Genomic DNA, 19831 nt, shown 5'->3' with positions numbered 1-19831 from the left:
TGTTTCGCATGCAGTTTCCCATCCCTAAGATGGATGTAAATTTGGCGTCCCATCTGCTCGCCTTAGTTGGTGGATATTAAAGATCCCACAGTTGTTTTCGTGATGAGTAGGCGAGCAATCACCACCACCACCCCGAGCAGTTTACAAATTCCTGCTCTAACCTACAAAGGGCACCGCATTAGAGGCATCGCTGTGCCTCTGCAAGAATTGATGCAAACCCGACAATGAATGAATGAACCATCATACACTATGGGTGGTATTATTTCTCTTTTAACCATCATTAATAGTTGGGGAAAAGGTATACTCGATGAATACATCGGAAATAACATCTCGTACCCGTGGGCTTTCAATTACGCATCTTCACTCTCATGAGGGAAGAGATAAAATAATTATGAAAGGGTTGTGAAAGTACAGCAAGGGAGCAGGTATAGTATGACAGTGAACCAAATGGATATAACAATAAGAAAGCTTGACATTTACTGTAGATCTGGATCCGTACCTGAACTAGATCGGACTTCATCATGATCTGGATCCGGACATGAACCAAAATCGAATTGGCTTGTTCTTGTCCCCTTACCATCTCACCCACCTTGTTTTGTCATAACTTGACAACTTTTTGAAATATCATGCAAAATGTCGTTTTTGGCCATATCTCTCAATGGTGAAGAATCACTTAAAAAATTTTTTTTAATCATGTACCCAGATCAGGATCCGGATCTTCACCAAGATGGAATCAATTCTTCCTCGTCACACACCCAACCTGTACACAGACTTTCATCCAAATCCGTCTGCAACTTTTTGAAATATCATGCTATAGATCGTTTTTGGCCCTATCTCTCAATGGTGAAGAATTACTGAAAAAATTGTCGTTTCCACATCCGGATCCGGTTCTTCACCAACATCTTATCAATCTGTCCTTATCACACACCCAAGCTGTCCACCAAATTTAGCCGAATCCATCTGCAATTTTTGAGATATCCTGCACACAAACAAACAGACAGACAGACAGACATACAGGGGTAAAAACATCACCTCTGTCCACCGTTGGTGGCGGAGGTAATGACATATCTTTCCTTAGTATGGCTTCAGTCGTCAAGTGTGCAATGATCACGAGAACACTGTGTGGGAAAGGAAATAATGGCAATGATTGCAATGCGCTTTGAAAACAAGTGTAAAATAAAATAATAATGATGTTAAAAAAAATTGATGAGGGGCAACCAAGCTGAGAAAACTTCCAGATGAAATGCTGATTGGTCCATCACCCACAAAGTTAACCTCTTCCTGACCTGAAGAGGTTGATTACAGCCTCAGTGTGTCTGAAGGATAACAATGAGCTAACAAACTATCACTGATTATCCTTTCAACTGGACCGGACAGAAAAAAAAAATCCCCAGCTAAGATTTCTGTCACGTTTTCTCTCGAATATCCTTCATTGTAGATCTGGATGAATGATGGGACTGCTCTTCCTTGGGAACACCATTTTGGTGGCTTTTGTGGCATCATGTGCTGCTGGGCAGCAGGTTTGAATCACAGGCGGGGGTTGAGAAGGGGCGTACAGACCGGCTGTGCTTTCCAGCTCGATAAGCCAAAGTTATCATAACAAAAAAGAGACACTTTCAAAAGGCGTCCCCTCGCTCGAAGCAGGCGGCCCATCAGTATTCAGTTTGCGCGGGCCCTTGATTTAGGATCTGAAAACAAATTGCTGCAAAGCACGGACTGTTTTCAAACGAAGCTTTGCGTCCATTCAGCGGGCAATAATGTAGGTTAAAGCAACCAAGCTTTAATCGGCTAGTGAGGATGCTTGGACCGAATCAATGGAATAAAGATTAGCATAAGTGAATTGATCGGGAAAGGGAACATTTAACCAAACTGGGTGGGACGTGTTCAAGCATGATGGTGGTGAAGAAGAAAACACCCTTAAAAGCAACGGTTTGGGATGTATAGTCCGGCCCACTGGTGAAGTATTAGGAAGACCCACATCTTCAATAAGGACACTGACAATGCTGGGAAATTTCACTAAGCCTTCTTTGGATTTGCCTTGATAATCAGGTAGAGTTTTTCACGACTTGTTAAGCAAATGAGCGTCTCTGGGATCTTCAGTTAATGATGTGATGTGTGGATGAGACAAATATAATGAATGCAGCAGAAGTAATCTGCAGAGGCGAAGAGAGGAAATTTAAATAGAGGAGTGAGCATTAAATAAAGGGAACAGGAACGTGGTTCAAATTGGTCTTCTCCAAACATCTGCACTGCTTTGCACGATCAAAAGATAATCTCGAACATTTACACCATTGTCTTTGACTGTTTGTTGGTTGTGCGATGAAGGTCTCCTCTCTCTCTCTCTCTCTCTCTCTCTCTCTCTCTCTCTCTCTCTCTCTCTCTCTCTCTCTCTCTCTCTCTCTCTCTCTCTCTATCTCTCTCTCTCTCTCTCTATCTCTCTCTCTCTCTCTCTTTCTCTCTCTCTCTCTCTCTCTCTCTCTCTCTCTCTCTCTCTCTCTCTCTCTCTCTCTCTCTCTCTCTCTCTCTCTCTTTCTCTTTCTCTTTCTCTTTCTCTCTCTCGTTCTCTTTGGCTTCCAAAAGAGGGGGTAGTGTTTTCATGAGAACATCCTTGTGGAGCCCCTCAGAGATTGGGAGTTGTGCCCACAGGGTTGTTCATCTACTCACCCCTGGAGATGAGGTTTGAAACCCCCCGAAAGTTTCAAAGTCCACAGATTTACTCAAGTTACTTCACAATGACTTGCGAAAACTTTCATTCTCTGATACAACCATTTACAACGAATCATTTTTCCTTTCCATAATTCCCTTGACTTGCCAGCCAAATACATTTTTTTATCACAAATTGTTGTGGTGAGTTTCAGAGAGAAACACCAGGATATTTTGCCAGTTTTTTTTACGGATGTTTGGAAAATATCAAATGTATAAAGCTCTCTCTAACCACTGACTCACTAACTCCCTCACGGAATCACTGACATAAATGTTTAGATCTTTATTGGTGGTCTCAAAAGTTGAAATTTTACATGCTGATGTATTCAAAGCCAGATTTCCAGAAAAAAATAAATAATATTGAAACTCTCCGCAGATTAAAATCCGTATATGAAGATCCGCAGAAAAAAAAAACTGTCCATAGATGAAAATATAGTTTGTGGAAACGAAATTCGACTGGTGGAGCCTTGCTCCTGCTCACACAACATCACGTGACCAAAGACAATGGCATGTCATGTGACCCATAACTGCGAAATAATGAGCTCATTCTGATCACTCATTCTTGATTTGCTTGATTCATTTAGCTGCATGCAGAATGCAAGCACAATCCACTTCATCAAATGTGTAAAGCTCTTTCCAACCACTGACTCACTGATATAAATGTTAAGTACTTCCTGTATGTGATAATTAGGAATAACCAACATTTATAGCTTATGTTCTTTGGTAATCGGTAGGTGTCTGGAATGGAATATTTTTTCCCAGAAGACAAAATAGGCTTTTGAATCACAAGCTTACTTACTTGTCAAGAACACATCTTAGTACTCTACTCTACTTGAACTTAATGAAAGCTGATATTTAGCAATGATATGGAAGGTGGTGGTCTTATGGCAGCTTCGTTGCCAGGGTTGCTATCATTTCTTGAAGCGCGACTGTGTCGCTGATGCAGTGCCCCTCTACCAGTACACACACTTGAACTGGTACTCATTTCGCCGACCTCGGAAGGATGACAGGCTGAGTCAACCCCCTGTTGTATTAATTCGGCGGCCGACGGGGCTTGAACTCAGGACCCTAGGATCCCAAGCCGCCACCCTCATCACTGAGCCAACACCAGGCTATATGGAAGGTTATTCCCTATGTCTATGACATCAATCACTACATCTTTGAAATACATGAATTATTTTTAGTTTTTATGTATGTTTGGAAATTATCAAAAAAAAATATATATATATATATATATATATATATATATATATATATATATATATATACATACATAAATATACATACATAAAATATATATATACATATATATTATACATACATCTACATATATACATGTATATGTATATATATAAATATATATATATATATATATATATATATATATATATATATATATATATATATATATATATATATATATATATGTATATATATTTATGTATGTATATATATATATATATATATATATATATATATATATATATATATATATATATATATGTATATATATATATATATATATATATTTATGTATGTATATATGTATATATTTATATATATATATATATATATATATATATATATATATATATATATATATATATATATATATATATATATATATATATATATATACATACATACATACATACAGAGCAGAAAAACTGTACTGCAGAAAAATGAAAGTGTTGGCCAGCCGGATCATCAGCTGAGTTTCTGAAAATCGAGGTTTCAACCTGTTAAGTTCAGAATCTCTCAGGATTTTTATTGGTGGTTCTACATCAGCTAAAGCTTCTCTGTCCAGTCACCCATTGAAATGGTAACAGTGAGCCAAACTGCTTCTTGCTGTCAGGCTACTTCCCAGCTTGATAAATGAAGTTGGTTGACCTGTGAGTGTTCCCATCAAAACCCCTGCCTGATGTAAGGAACTCAGGTTCAAATATCCATGTACCATATGTGTTTGCCCACACAATATCCACTGATGTTCCAATTCATGTAAAAGTATGCTACTGTCTTGTCGTCTTCGTACTTAACATCAAAGGGTAAAGCACAAAAGGGTATTAAGAGGATGCCCTTTCCAGAGGCTGTTCATTCCCTCACTTCCCTCCAGGGCTTCAAACAGGTAGTGCACTGCCACCTTGTGCTATCCCCCATCTTGACCCATGATCTTCATTGCCCCCATTAGCATTTTCTAACCTAACCCTATAATTTCTTGACTTCAGTGTTTTCTTTCATCCTCTCCTCTCCTCTTGTCTTCTCTTTTCTTCTCCTCTCTCTCTCTCTCTCTCTCTCTCTCTCTCTCTCTCTCTCTCTCTCTCTCTCTCTCTCTCTCTCTCTCTCTCTCTCCCTCTCTCTCTCTCTCTCTCTCTCTCTCTCTCTCTCTCTCTCTCTCTCTCTCTCTCTCTCTCTCTCTCTCTCTCTCTCTCTCTCTCTCTCTCTCTCTCTCTCTCTCTCTCTCTCTCTCTCTCTCTCTCTCTCTCTCTCTCTCTCTCTCCCTCCAGATGATGTGCCCAACTGTTTCCGCCACTACCTCACTGTCAAATTAGCCTTGTGCTTCCATGAGCCTCGCTCTTGTAGAAATACATTTTTAAAGGTTGAATTTCTTTCTTTGTTTACAACATGACAGTTGCCTATGTCATGGATATGCTCAGAATAAATTAGGTCATCATGGAAAAAAAATATACAGGAACAGTGTGCAATTCTTTTTTAAAAAGTGGAATAAGTAAATAAATCGATGGGCGTGTGTATACGTTTGCCGTTGGTTGTCAACTCCATATGCGGATTTCAGAAGGTGGAACGGAACCCTTCCTGGTCTCAAAGTATTCTTATGTGTTTTCTCATGCTTTGCACAGGAGAGATGTGAAGTTCATTTTTATACATTACTTTACTATTTCTTCACTTATTTTAACAAGGTGCATGAAGATGAAATGTGACACAGGAAAAAAAGAAACCGAATTAAAAGAAAAAGGAGCAAATAAACAAATAAAGTATGTTATCGAGTTAAAAACCAAAGATGATACTTTTACCAAAGCGCTTATGATTTTTACAAATTTACATCATCCGAGAGCTATCAGGTGGTTGCACGATCCTCACGACTTGTGGAGCTAACTGCTGGAAGGCCGTAATATATGGCGCAATGTCTGCTGTGGATGGCAAATTATTCCAGATCCTTACAGTTCTTGGGAAGAAAGATAATTTGAAGGAACCAATTGTCACTTCATTGAAGATATTTGAGTTGACAATATCTCCCAAAGAATGTGGCAGGGATAATAACCGTTGGAAATTTACTGTAAACTACATTGGACTGGAATCAAAAAGAAAAACCGTGCATTGATCGAGGAGTCGACATATATGTGGAGGATCCCGTGCCAAACTTGAAACGAGCATTGAGGTTGAGGTGGTTTGCCGGTAATCAAGAATAACAAAGTAGGCGGCAGTTCTCTCTACTTCCTTCAGTCCATGTATGGATGAACCAGAAGAAAGGTTCCAAGCATCAGTGCTGTATTCTACCTGAGGACATACCTGGGCTTCCTAGGCCGTTATTTTAACTTTGTAAGAGCAAGGAGACAGTTCGGTACAGGAGTCTAAGAGTGTGGCTTGCATATGTAGTCTTCTGGTATTATGTGTTCAATCAAACATTGTACAAGAACGTCACACCAAGATAATCATTCTGGTCTACTCAAAAGATAGCATCATCGAGGACACACGCGTGCACGCGCGCACTCACACACACACACACACACACACACACACTCGTATAAAACCCGTCAAAAATTATTTGATGGAATTATTTTATTTTAAATATTGAAGGAGACTGGAAGATATGATGTTTCGTAGCAAGCAAAAGCGTTATTTGAAAACACGACATGTACAAATGTTCACCTGTTTTCTTTATTTACTGGGACATTTCATTTTTACAGTGCAGCCTTGTGAGCGTGCCAAAATATGAAGCCTTGGCCGAGCATCAGGTGTGCTTTTATCTTCTTTATCGATATCCTACATAGGTAAAGGAATGCACATTTTACTCTGCGCATGTTACACATTAAGTGCAGTGAATTTCACATCCCTGTGCCTTGTGTTTATTGTTATTTTTTTAAAAAAAAGTTTCTGTGTACCGCCCATGATGCTCAGTTGTAAGTCACCGTCGCCAATTCCAACGCAGGAGAAGTAATTACTCTTTTGTGGAAAATGTTTTTCGAGGTTTTTTTTACACTGAAAGATAGAACGTAGTGAACACACTGTCTTGTTAAATGATTGGCCTTTAAAACCCTTCTTAAATTGTCCATATGAAGGGGGACAAATACACAAATACACACTATGTTTGAAAAAGGTACACACACACATACACACACACACACACACACACACACACACACACACACACACACACACACACACACACACACACACACACACACACACAGATATACACTCACATAAAAATTAATATTGATACACCTCTGTATACACCTCTGTCTGTCTGTTTGTCTGTCTGCCATCTATGCGCTCCTAAACCGCAGGAAAGAATGAGTTGAAACCTGGTGGTTCTACTCAGGGTGTATCCAAGAACGTTTGTAGTCATTAAAGAAGGCCCATTTGTTTTGGCGTAAGTGGTGATGCAAATTCTCCATGTAAAGGTTGTGCCATTCCTGCTGGAGTGTGAATTACAAATCCTCATCAATGCAAATACATCAATTCTCTGCAAGTAAAATGCATCAATAATATATCTTAATATCTTCGTATAATACTGTCTGTCTGTCTGACTATCTGTTTTGTATGCATTCCTGAAATGCTGGACAGAATGAGATGAAATTTAATGGATGTATTCAGGGTGTGCAGTGAATTTTTTTTGAAAGTTGCGATGGTTACAATCAACTTGCATTTTTTTACATTAAAATGAGCAAATTATCATACTGTACTATTTCTTGGTTTTAACTTCTGTTTGAACATTTACAGTTCTCTGCTTGAAAACCCATCCACTTCAGGCTCAGCTTTTAAACCTCAACTTGAAAAGCATATGGGGTTCAGGACCCAGACAGTATAGGAGAGTATATGAATGGAGTACTGCATGAGGGAGTATAATCATACTATACTGTGTGTTTGTTTTAACTTCTGTTTTAACATTAGCAATTCACTGTATGAAACCAACTTTCTTCAGGCTTCACTTTTAAAGCACAACTTGGGTGCATTCAGGATCCAGCAACTGGACAATATGAGGAATATACGAATGAGTAAATTGTAAAGGGAGAAGTGTGGTCAGTGAAGGGATAGACTAGTAGGTTTGCAGACATAATCTCTTATCAATATATATATATATATATATATATATATATATATATATATATATATATATATATATATATATATATATATATATATATATATATATATAACTACCAGAATGGCCCACTAAGTGGTGACCTTCCACTCCAATGTGGCAGTTCACTGCCAAGAGCACATATGAGAGGCAACAACACGACAATGACCATCAGTCAAATATTGTGAGATGTTTGGCCATTCCTGATTTTGAGATAACGCCACACACAGTTTCACTTAACAAATTGCGTTTTCTCCGTCCAGGCCAACGCTGTCCCCCAGGCAAAGTGGTAAAAAGAAAGAAGGGTGAGGCACCAGTGTGACAGTTTCTCGGGTCAGGGGTCAGGATACAAAATATTTACTGCAGGGCAGCCTGATTGCCTCAGAATTTCACTCCTGTCGCACAAGGACATCAAATTGCATTCTGTGTCTGTGCCTGCACACATCTCTGTTGGGAATTTGGTGAAACAAAAGTTCAGCCATGAATGAGGCTTACTGCTGTACCCACGTAAAAAAAAAAAAAACGTTAAATTTAAATCTTGATCCAACCACAGTCCGACCAGACAAGAACGTTGTCTACATTTCTTGCTGCTGTGGCTCGGCACCTTTGAATGTTTCAAGTAATTTAATTTAGCCGATGCTTCAGTCAAAAGAAAAACTTTGCATGTGTGTCATCATTACTCGGAATAGATTTAATGAAGAAATCGTGTGGATGGAAGTCCTTGTGAGAGTTTAAAATGCTGTCTTGAAAAAAAATGCTTTCGAGGTCATGGCTGTTAAATTTTTGTACACACACACACACACACACACACACACACACACACACACACACACACACACACACACACACACACACACACACACACACACACCTCCCCATCTTTGTCCCTCTCTCCTTATCTTACACTCTACCTCTCACCATATCTCAGCCCGATTAGATGACCTTCAGACGCAACTAAGATTGTGGATGCACCGTTCGGAGAGATTGTGGGATTTGGCTCGAAAGCTCGACGATGGACGATTCCCAGCCGGTGATCGGCATGGCCGTTGAATCAGACCGTCATTCAGCTGAAGGGATTCTGAACACATCTCTCTCCCTTCCAAAAACCCTGAAATCGATGTAAGGAACAACACAGTCTCTCTTTGATTGCTCAAATTCTCATTTAAGCATGAATCCAAAATGACTTCCCCCACAGCTTACATCAAACCAACTTACTTCTTTCCCCACAGACATAATTTCCCCTGCTAACCACATTTCGCAGTTTTGCGTCGATTCCAAATCTAATTCCGCACTCACACTTATTTGCTCGGAATAGAGATTGGTACAAAAAGGGCATGCGTGCAAAAAAAAAAAATGCGCCTTATTAGAGCTGAGCCCTTCTTATAAATCACTGACCCTAAGTTTCTTCCATTAACTGCATCAAGGACGCGAAATGGATTCATAGAGTATTGCAGGTATTTATTAAGCCACGACAAGCCAAATTGACAGAAAGAATCTGTTTGCAAAAACAAAACTCGAACTCAGCTCCTCGTTTCCGTCCATCGATGGCATTTTTTTTTGTTTTGGGCCGTGAGACCATTTTTGATGACACCTACAAACCTTTCCGAAACGACGTGCAAATCATCACCTGCGGAGCAAATTGAAGGTGTGATTTTTTTAAGACTCGAGCTTTAAGAACCTGAAGGCACATCCCATGCTTTACAAACAAACATCCGCCGTACAGAATCGCCGGTCTGGGACGACGACGTGTCGGTTTCAGGACAAGATCAAGCGCGGAATGTACAGGTCATCATCGGAGTCTTGCGCCAAATGAGCAAAACACATTCGAGCTCCAAAGCAGGACGTCTTCAAATGGGAATCAGGCCACGGGTTGGGGGTGTGAATGAGATGTGCCGAGAAAGGCTCGGAGGGGGGGGGGGGGTGGAAATGCCGCAGGAGTGACGACGCTTTGATGCTGAGAAAGATAGATACTCAGCGAGTGAGGATGGTTTTCATAAATGGGACATGGTGATTTGAGGCTTAGCGAGGAGATAAACGTGTATCCAGGGCGAGTTTAATCTCGCGGACACGCCGGATGCCGCGACCCAAATTCCCAATCAAAAGCCCAAACCGACTTGACGAGAGAAGAAAGCTGGCCCATTAAGTGCAGTCACTTTAGGGATTATAGTTTTTTTTGCTCGGCCAGGACAAGCCGAGCGTTTCAATCTCTCGGAGAAAGACGCCACCTTGCTGAGATGCGGAGCTCGTTAGGAGCTCGATCGCCTGCGTCCTCATTCTGGTCCGAACTCCGAGCGGCGTGATCGTGGATCTGGAAAAGGAAGAACAGCAGCAGGCATCGTGCGAGGGACGAGACACAATCGTTTGGTGGGAAATCTCATGAACCATCAGCTAAATGAGTGCGAGCAACGCTGAGAACACCTCCACCTGGGACACGAGAGCCGCGCGGTGCCTCGACCCAGGAGCGACGTGTTGAGTCAATGACGTTGCGCGGGGTTTGGAGGGACCCGCGTCGAGCGCTCCCGGGGAAACCTCCTCATTAGCGCGTCTCCGGCTCCATTAATGTTCACCAGCCGAAGACAGGGTGTGCGTGACGATTTACGTAATGTGCGACCAAAAAATAATAATGACGCACGACGCACTCGTCTTGCGAGCGCTTGTAATTGTCCGTTACTTTATGTTTGAATAAGTCTTCGAGTCGATACTCGGGGATTTTGAAAATAAGCATCGATCTTGGAACTGAAGTTTGGGGGGGGAGGGAGGGAGGAGGGGGTTGAGGGTTTGTTCAGACCGTGCTGAGCGTCAGACTCGTCTGACATACAGAGCGGGAAAAGACAAAAAACATGAACAAACACACCAACATATATATATATATATATATATATATATATATATATATATATATATATATATATATATATATATATATATATATATATATATATGTTGTTGTTCGTCTTTCGGCTGCTCCCGTTAGGGGTCGCCACAGCAGATCATCCGTTATGATCCACATACTGATTTGGCAGAGGTTTTACGCCGGATGCCCTTCCTGATGCAACCCTGGTCACCTCTTATGACACAGGGATAAGGATTGGGCTTCGCCATGATTCCGGGCTGCCCTACACCCTCTCATAGCGAAGCCCAGTGCAGACTACCCGTCCTCAAGCGATCCTCCAACCCAAGCCTCCGAGTAGCCGGATTACAGGCGCACGCCACTACGCCCGGTCATATACATATACAAACACATAAACAAACACACACACATACACACACATACACACACACACACACACACACACACACACACACACACACACACACACACACACACACTGTGTACAAAACGATGTCGGAACGAGATGCGAGAGCAAGATGTGCCAAGGATATTTTTTTGTTTCAATGCACCTCTTGTCCTCGAAAGGAATCTGTTTGTATTCCCGTGTGTCTTGTTTGTGTGAACGAAACGACGGTCAAGTTGCTTGGTTGGAGAACACTGGACCCCTGTGGTCCCTCTTTGTTGTTTGGTGTCTCAATAAGATCACTTTTTGGTTCGCGCACTGCCATGTTTTGTCTCGTTTTGGTGTTTTTGAATCTCCATTCGCAGACACAATGCCCTGAGACCCTGAGAACCACGGGTTGATCGTGTTACCTCTTAGCGCGTTCGCCGAACCACGGAGGAGTCAGCAAGGGCAGTGAAAGAGGGTTTGGGATCGGAGATTTGGGGGTGGAAATAGGGGGAAAAGGACTCTCGGCGCACGAGCGGGCTACTCGATGAGAGACCACTGAGTGTTGAAGCTCATATTTGACGATTCAGAGTGGGGGTTTGTTCTGGGGTCGGGGGTCTTCTTCGGAATGTACGCACACGCTGTCTACTGGGGGAACTCAGACTGAGTGCGACTCCGCACTGAGCTTGTGGAGCGTCACTGGAATCCCAGAATGTGTGTGTGTCGCTGCATGCGGTGTCACGACCCACACTCCGTGCGGGTCTTTTGGTGTGTGTGTGTGTGTGTGTGTGTGTGTGTGTGTGTGTGCGTGCGTGTGTGTGTGTGTGTGTGTGTGTGTGTGTGTGTGTGTGTCTCGAAAAGTTAGTGCACAATGTACTGACAAAGTGTGTTATACCTCTCAAATAACTATCTTTCCAAAGGTGTACACACACACACACACACACACACACACACACACACACACACACACACACACACACACACACACACACACACACATTCTTTACGCGCGTACAAACACACTCTCTCTGTCTCTCCGAGTGCAGACACACTCTCCCCGTCTCGTCCCCCAGAGTCACCAATTGGGGACTCCATTTGCCACGTGCCGTCCCATTCATTACCGGTGGGGCACGTACGCACGTCCGGTCACTCCATCGGATCTCAGCCTCTTACCTTCGAAGGCGGACGAGGCGGTGACGCCGAGGAGGAAGAACACGAGCAGGTCCATGGTGCTGTGACTGCGGCATGCGGAGGAGCGTCCCCGCGGCGCAGCGTGCGCTCCGCACTCTGTCCTCATCGGTCTCCTCTCGCAGAGGGCGGGGATGCGGCCCGGAGGACGCGGGGAGGGCCGACCGCACCGAGCTGCTCCGGGAGGGAGTGGAGGGGGTGATTGAAGCGCGGTACTGGGCGTGGGTCTGACCATTGAGCGGGTGTTGTTCGAGTCCGTGGGAGGGGAGAGAGGTGGTAGGGAGGATTGGGTACTTACCTCTGATCTTCGAGGGATGCACCTCGCGCACATTTTGTACATCCAGCGCTTATTTTGGTCCATTTGGCTGGAATACCGCTTCGTTGATTAGTCATTGTGTGTTCCTATGGACGTGAGTCAGGCACTCGAGATATGCACGCAATCCCGGGGGGGGGGGGGTAAGGGGCCCAGGGGCTTCAGAGGGTTCAGGGGGTTAAGCAGCAAGTTTTCCCCATCAGCACGACCGCAACTCCCCCGGATTGTTGTGCAAATGGTGTGCAAGGCTGGGTGGTCGGAATAAGTTCAATCGTTTCATTGTTTGTTTCTTTGTGATTATTACGATCCACGTGATGTGTTCTTCGACTCCGATTTTGGACAAAGATTGGCCGAAAGGGGTCGAGCCGTCACGAATCGATCAAAATATTTGGAATTGGCGATGGGGGGACAACCCGCATGCGGAGTCCCGACCCAGCACACCGGACCCTCCTTGGAAGATCTCGCTCCACGCCACGGTCTTCGAGCCCGAGACGCCGGCACGCCGAGCCGATGGCGCCACCTGCAGACGAGAGTGCCAGGGATGGATCGCCTGGTCGTGACGTCGGGGGTGGTGTGCCTTGTGCGCTACTCGTAAAGCCTCCAACAACTCCTCGGTTACACGTTTAACGTTTTGTCGGTGTGACGTCATTGGTAAATGACGAAGTATTTTGTTAGTGATTCCATCCCGAGCTCGGTAATGAGCCATCTATTAATGACGTACGAAAAAAAAACATGACAGGTACATATATCTATAAGCTCCCCATCCCCTGCACCATGTGTGCTCTGTGATGGTCCTTCTCTCCAACCTCCTCTAATACTCTAATACTATAATACGGTGGTAATACAGTACTTGATAACCGTCACGTACGTGAACGTTGACCCATGTGCTCCGTGCTGTGCAAACGGTCGCAGTTACTTTGCTGCGTTTGTTTGTCTCCGCACGTGCCGTGGATATTGCGCTCGTGCGGATAGTTCCATTCCCACACCCACCTCACCTCGAAACGCTCCCAAAACAGTCTCGACGACAAGGGCACTCGGTGGAGCGCATACCTCCACCACGCAATGCCTGATCCATGAGAACAAGAGAATGTCCATGAGAACATATCGAGCCCAATACATTTTTGAGATATCGAGTTATATCTCGATTTTGGCCCAATCTCTCAATGTTGAGGAATCACCTTAAAAATTAAATAACTCTCGTACGTAGATCTTCACCAAAATCGAATCAATTCGTCCTTGTCGCAAACCCGACGTGTCCACCGAGTTTCGGCCAAATCCGTCCACCACTCTTTGAGATATCCTGCGCACAAACAGACAGACAGACAGACAGGGGTGAAAACATGACGTCCTTCCACCTTTGGTGGCGGAGGTAACAAAAGCGAGGTACAGTCCCATCAAAAGCCAACTTTTATTCTGTTATTTGAAAGATTCGTAATCATTAATAACTCCAAACCTGTAATCGATCATTAACGATCATTAACCATCGGGTAAAGCTAGATAGCTATCAACTTGTGATTGTTTAAAGATTTACTCGAGGCAGCAAAGTGTATGTCACAGTCTATCAAAAAGAGCACACTGCTCTGTGAAGGAATGCCCCCTTTTTATGCCTCCGCTGACGAAGTCGCCGGAGGCATTATGTTTTCTGGTTGTTCGTACGTACACGTACGTACGTACGTCCATGCTAAAGTGGGTTTGTATCAAAGCGGGTTTGTCTCAAATGTGGACGTCATGGGACGTGGTCATCACTGCGAGCAGTTTTTAGTGGCAGTTCGAGTTTTCTCTGTTTTTCTTCGCAACCGCTTATTCGATTAACACGAAATTTTCATCATCGGTGCCACGACTCATGTGGAATGTTTTATTATTATGGAATAATTATGACGTCATCGGTCACGTGCATGTCTGCCATGTTGGGAAAAAGGGAAAAACTTTGGGCCTCTGTATCTCTGAAACTGGAAAAAAAATTTAAACTTGGCACGTGTCAAGTACTTCTCAAGGGGAACGAGTGACTTTTTGATGATGTCATACGTGGCTTCGTCATGACATCCGAATTGCATACGTCGAATGCTTTATTCGATCAGGATGAAATTTTTTCAGGGTCATCTCGGACTAAATTGTATTGGAGAAAAAAAAATTGCTGACGTCATCAGTCACGTGGTTCGGCAGCCTTTTTATTAACATAAAAACCTGAAAAAATCTTCTCCGAAACGGCTGAACAGATCTAGGCGAAACTTCACCCACATGTTCTTTCCCCAAGCGTTGGGGATACCAGGGTGTTCAAGAATAATTCATAGGTCACATGGTCTGGCAGCCATATTGGATCGAATGAAAATGTTTAAAAAATATATTTCTGTTGAACTGCTTCATCAATCGATGTGAAACATCATAGTTATGATCTAATAGTCATAGGGTATGCTAATTTCTAACAAAGGGAGCTACAGTTGCCAGATTCAAACAAATCTTCTTTGACTAACTGATGTACCATACTCTATGCTTTCACCGAAGCAGTTTCTTGGCAAGGGTCATGCTGGGTGGTTTTCCATCCCTTTCTCCACAGTAGTTAAGGGGCTGTCACACCTTGACGTTTTAGCCAGTGTATGGCAACATATCAAATGTATGTAAAACGCATGTAAAACGCTGGCGTACGCTGAACTATTGATGTTTTTTTTTAAGTTTGTGGCGTATTCATAACGAGTTGGATGTATGCATAACATATTAGTAACGTACACAAAACGTTTCGATAACTTATAGATATCTTATACCAACAAATGCTTAGCATGTTGTCGGCATTCACAACCTATGCCCAACGATAGTCTAACGTATGCATAGCACGGCAGCGTATCGCCGACGATCACGTGGCGTAGCCTATTAAAAGGCTGCCGCTCGACGATTCAAATCATAACCGCACTAGAAATTGAAGTGTCAACATCACCGTCATGCCCTGTCGCACCTTGACGTTTTAGCCAACGTATGCCGAAGTATGAAAAATGTGTCTAAAACGCTGGCACACGTCGAATACGTTATGGGTAAGTTTTGTATACGTTAAGAGCACGCTGAAAAACGATGAAGTACGCTGTCATATTTCGTGGTACGTTTAGTACATCGTGAAATTTCAAGCATGCTGAAAATTTCACCACGTACTCACCATATGGCTCACACATTCCGCTACGCTGGGAAGAAGTTGCAGGCACGATATGCGATCGTTGACACACGTCGGCACAAGTTCCTTGTAAGTTACTCATAAGTCGAAACACGTCGAGGTCATGTTTAGCATACCCGAAACTTATTTTCTCCGTCAAGGCACATTTTCTTTTTTTCTCCTTGGCTCCATGAAGGCACGTGACGAAATATCTGAAGTTGTTGCTGTTGTTTTTTTTTGTTTTGTTTTTTTAGTTTATCACGAATTTTAAAATATATTCAGACATTTGCTTTTAAGTTTCGACGTCGATGTGACAATATCCTCAAACAGAAAATATTCACAGAGGAGGAACTTAGAATAAGACATGAGCAAACTGAAAAGGCAATTGGACGTGACGTAACGGCACGTGACGAAATATCGGAAGTTAATGTTTTTTTTTTTGTTTTTTTTTAACACTGCCAATACGCCATTATACGGTAGCTGTAAATTAGAAACACGTTCAGTAAGTTCTGTGGTCGTCTGGAAGGCGTCAATCAAATACGTCTACATACGTCAATATGCGTTGGAGGTATGTTACACATAGGTTCAAAGCACGTTACTCATAGGTTAGAAACAAGTTTTGGGTACGCTAAACATTACCTCGACGTGTTTCGACTTATGAGTAACTTACAAGTTACGTGCCTCGACGTGTGTCAACGATCGCATAACGTGCCTCGACGTGTGTGCAACGATCGTGTAACGTGCCTACAACACGTTACTCATAGGTTATAAATAAGTTTCGGGTACGCTAAACATTACCTCGACGTGTTTCGACTTATGAGTAACTTACAAGTTACGTGCCTCGACGTGTGTCAACGATCGCATAACGTGCCTCGACGTGTGTGCAACGATCGTGTAACGTGCCTGCAACACGTTACTCATAGGTTATAAATAAGTTTCGGGTACGCTAAACATTACCTCGACGTGTTTCGACTTATGAGTAACTTACAAGTAACGTGCCTCGACGTGTGTCAACGATCGCATAACGTGCCTCGACGTGTGTGCAACGATCGTAACGTGCCTACAACACGTTACTCATAGGTTATAAATAAGTTTCGGGTACGCTAATCATTACCTCGACGTGTTTCGACTTATGCGTAACTTACAAGTAACGTGTGTCGACGTCTGTCAACGATCGCATAACGTGCCTACAACTTATGGCCAGCGTAGCGGAACGTGTGAGTCATACGCTGGCATACGTCGTAACATTTCAAGCATGCTAAAATTTGAGGACAACAGCAAAGTACAATGATGAAAGCCAGCGTACTACGATGTATGGCAGTGTTTTTCAGCGTGCTCTTAACGTATACAAACTTACCGATAACGCATTCGACGTGTGCCGGCGTTTTAGCCCAATTTTGCATACATCAGGCATACGTTGGCTAAATCGTCAAGGTGTGACTGGGCCTTAACCGCACTAGAAATAAAAGTGTCAACATCACCGTCATGCCGAAGACAAAAAAATAATAATGAAAAAAAAACATGGAGTCTGAAACACTGACGGGTTCCTCCTGTGTGAAGCCCATTTTTAGGTCATCTCTTCGATCATGATCTAATAATATGGGTGTCGATGTCCTTCGATCCGTCCGTCCGTCCGTCAGTTCACAATGAAGTTGAAGCGAGAGATCTGGTCATTAGTGATCCTGATAGAGGGCGATGAGACGTACACGATGGTATGACTTTAAAGGTTACCGAAGGTCAAGGTCAAGGTCACGAGGCCTTTGAAGTTGCGAAAATGACCATTTTCAAATTCTATCTCCTCCGCTATTTCTCAAGCGATCTTGAATTTGATTGTAGCATATGAATCTATCAGACAATATCTAAATTTTGTCAGGCCGAATTTTCGATATTCGCTTTCGTTTTCGTGTCACGTGACTTCAAAGTTGGCAAAAAATGCGAAAATGATGATTTTCAAAATCTATCTCCTCCTACATTTCTCAAGCGATCTTGAATTTGATTGTGGCATATGAATGTATGGGACAATATCTAAATTTATTTAGGACGGATTTTCGAATTTCACTTTCGTTTTCATGTCACGTGACTTCAAAGTTTGTAAAAACTGCCCTACCTTCAGGAGGCTATATATCTTCTCTACTGGGGATGGTAAAAGTTAGTGAATGGTGTCATTGCATAGCAGCTGACCTTGTATATTTATACATTTTCCGCCGAAGGTGCAAAAGTTTCAAAACCTGAAATGTAAATGTCGGCATTTATTTTCAAAATATAATTTCGTGTGCACACCAAAATGCCGAGTCATCTTTAACCGAACTGCGCAGTTCGAGCTGCGCAGTAGAACTGCGCAGTAGTCTTCGGTCATAACTGAACATTGAGAACTTGTGGTATTATAGAGATGACTGTCACCCCCACACGGGGGTAATTTGTTATATACCAATTCCCCTAAACGCTGCCAATACGCCATTATACAGTAGCTGTAAGTTAGAAGCACGTTCAGTAAGTTCTGTGGTCGTCCGGAAGACGTCAAGTACATCTACATACGTCACTATGCGTTGGAGATACGTTACTCATAGGTTCAAAGCATGTTACTCATAGGTTCAAAGCACGTTACTCATAGGTTAGAAATAAGTTTCAGGTACGCTAAACATTACCTCGACGTGTTTTGACTTATGAGTAACTTACAAGTAACGTGTGTCGACGTGTGTCAACGATTGCATAACGTGCCTACAACTTATGGCCAGCGTATGCGGAACGTGTGAGTCATAAGCTGGCATACGTCGAAAATTTTTGAGCATGTTAAAATTTGTCGACGAGCTCGGCATACTACGACGTATGCTAGCGTGCTTCAGCGTGCTCTTAATGTATACAAAACTTACCCATAACATATTCGATGTGTGCCAGCGTTTTAGACAAATTTTTCATACGTCGGCATACGCTGGCTAAATCGTCAAGGTGTGACAGCCCCTTTCGGGCAGGAATACAGAATGTGGCCATGTTGCCAGAGATAGCTCATCTACTGTTATCAAAGGACACCTTGGCATCTTTAACATCCACCAACTAATGTTCGCAGACAGGACACCTTGTTTAACGTCAGTACGAGGAATGGCACACGCATTGATGCACACTCAATTACCCTGTGAAATTGCCTGTGAAACTCCGGGATGGCAGTTTATAAATGGGTCAGGATTCAAAGGCCAGAAGTCTTAGAGGCGAGAGTGCATATCTCCAGGCCATTCTGCCAGCCTGTCTTCTAAAGTCACAAAATCAAACCAACTGAATTTAATCTCTAATAATAAATGCCAGTGTGTGTAAGTCCATCAATATGTGTGTCTCCTCCATATCTCCAAAACCATGAAACCTATCACCTTGAGACTTTGTATGCATACTAAGGGTCCTCCAAGGGAGTGCACGAGTGAAAATTGTGTGTTTGAGTTTATTAAAACATTCATTTTGAAGATAATTAACAGCCTTATTTAATTATCCTTTATCCAAGATTCATCCTTGGTCAGCCCGCTCTCCCTCACAGGGGTGTTGATTCACCACTTTGTTCAGCGTGCTCAACCATGCCTTGACTTGGAAAAGGTCGCAACAGTTTCTTAATGATAAAGCGCTCCAATGTACTTTCACTTTCCTCACTCATATCGAATACGTCTATCAACTTGTGTCATTTCTGATTACCTTCTCGTCAGATAGTTCATCATAGCTACGAATTGTTGTGTACATCGCTTTTGTAAGTACTATAGTTTTCAAGTGAGGAGCATGGAGCGATTTCATGCATTATATGATGCGATATTCCATGATCTACTCTCACAGACTAATTAAAGTATATCATCCAAATATTATTTGAGTTTGGAGGATCGGATCAAGTGGACTAAATAAGTCTAAATCTGGAGTGAAATCTGAAAATGTTAAGAACACGGCGATGTTTTTGGTTTTTCGTGGTGTGTCCCATTCTC

At 42.7% G+C, this 19831-nt stretch overlaps 2 protein-coding genes across 5 annotated transcripts in view; one reads left to right on the top strand and one right to left on the bottom strand.

Annotated features, from left to right (window-relative positions):
• Window positions 1-12645, bottom strand: part of LOC147018905 (ephrin type-B receptor 2-like) — a 245289-nt gene extending 232644 nt beyond the window's left edge. For 2 of the 4 annotated variants that reach the window (XM_085899015.1, XM_085899017.1), the window contains exon 1: window positions 12418-12640. In XM_085899015.1, coding sequence (XP_085755141.1) covers window positions 12418-12541 — 124 coding nt within the window. In that variant the 5' untranslated portion in view covers window positions 12542-12640. Of the gene's footprint in view, window positions 1-12417 lie in introns of all 4 variants that reach the window. The other 2 variants (XM_085899013.1, XM_085899014.1) reach the window with 2 other exon arrangements.
• LOC147018903 (uncharacterized) overlaps window positions 1-19831 on the top strand; it is a 202290-nt gene that overhangs the window by 115240 nt on the left and 67219 nt on the right. The gene's annotated exons all lie outside the window — the stretch shown is intronic.

This window comes from Eptatretus burgeri, chromosome 10 (assembly GCF_056783735.1).
Source record: "Eptatretus burgeri isolate ZD-2024b chromosome 10, Ebu_testis_v1, whole genome shotgun sequence".
Taxonomy (NCBI): domain Eukaryota; kingdom Metazoa; phylum Chordata; class Myxini; order Myxiniformes; family Myxinidae; genus Eptatretus; species Eptatretus burgeri.
Note: the sequence above shows the minus strand (reverse complement) of the source record. Positions and strands in the feature narration are given on the sequence as shown.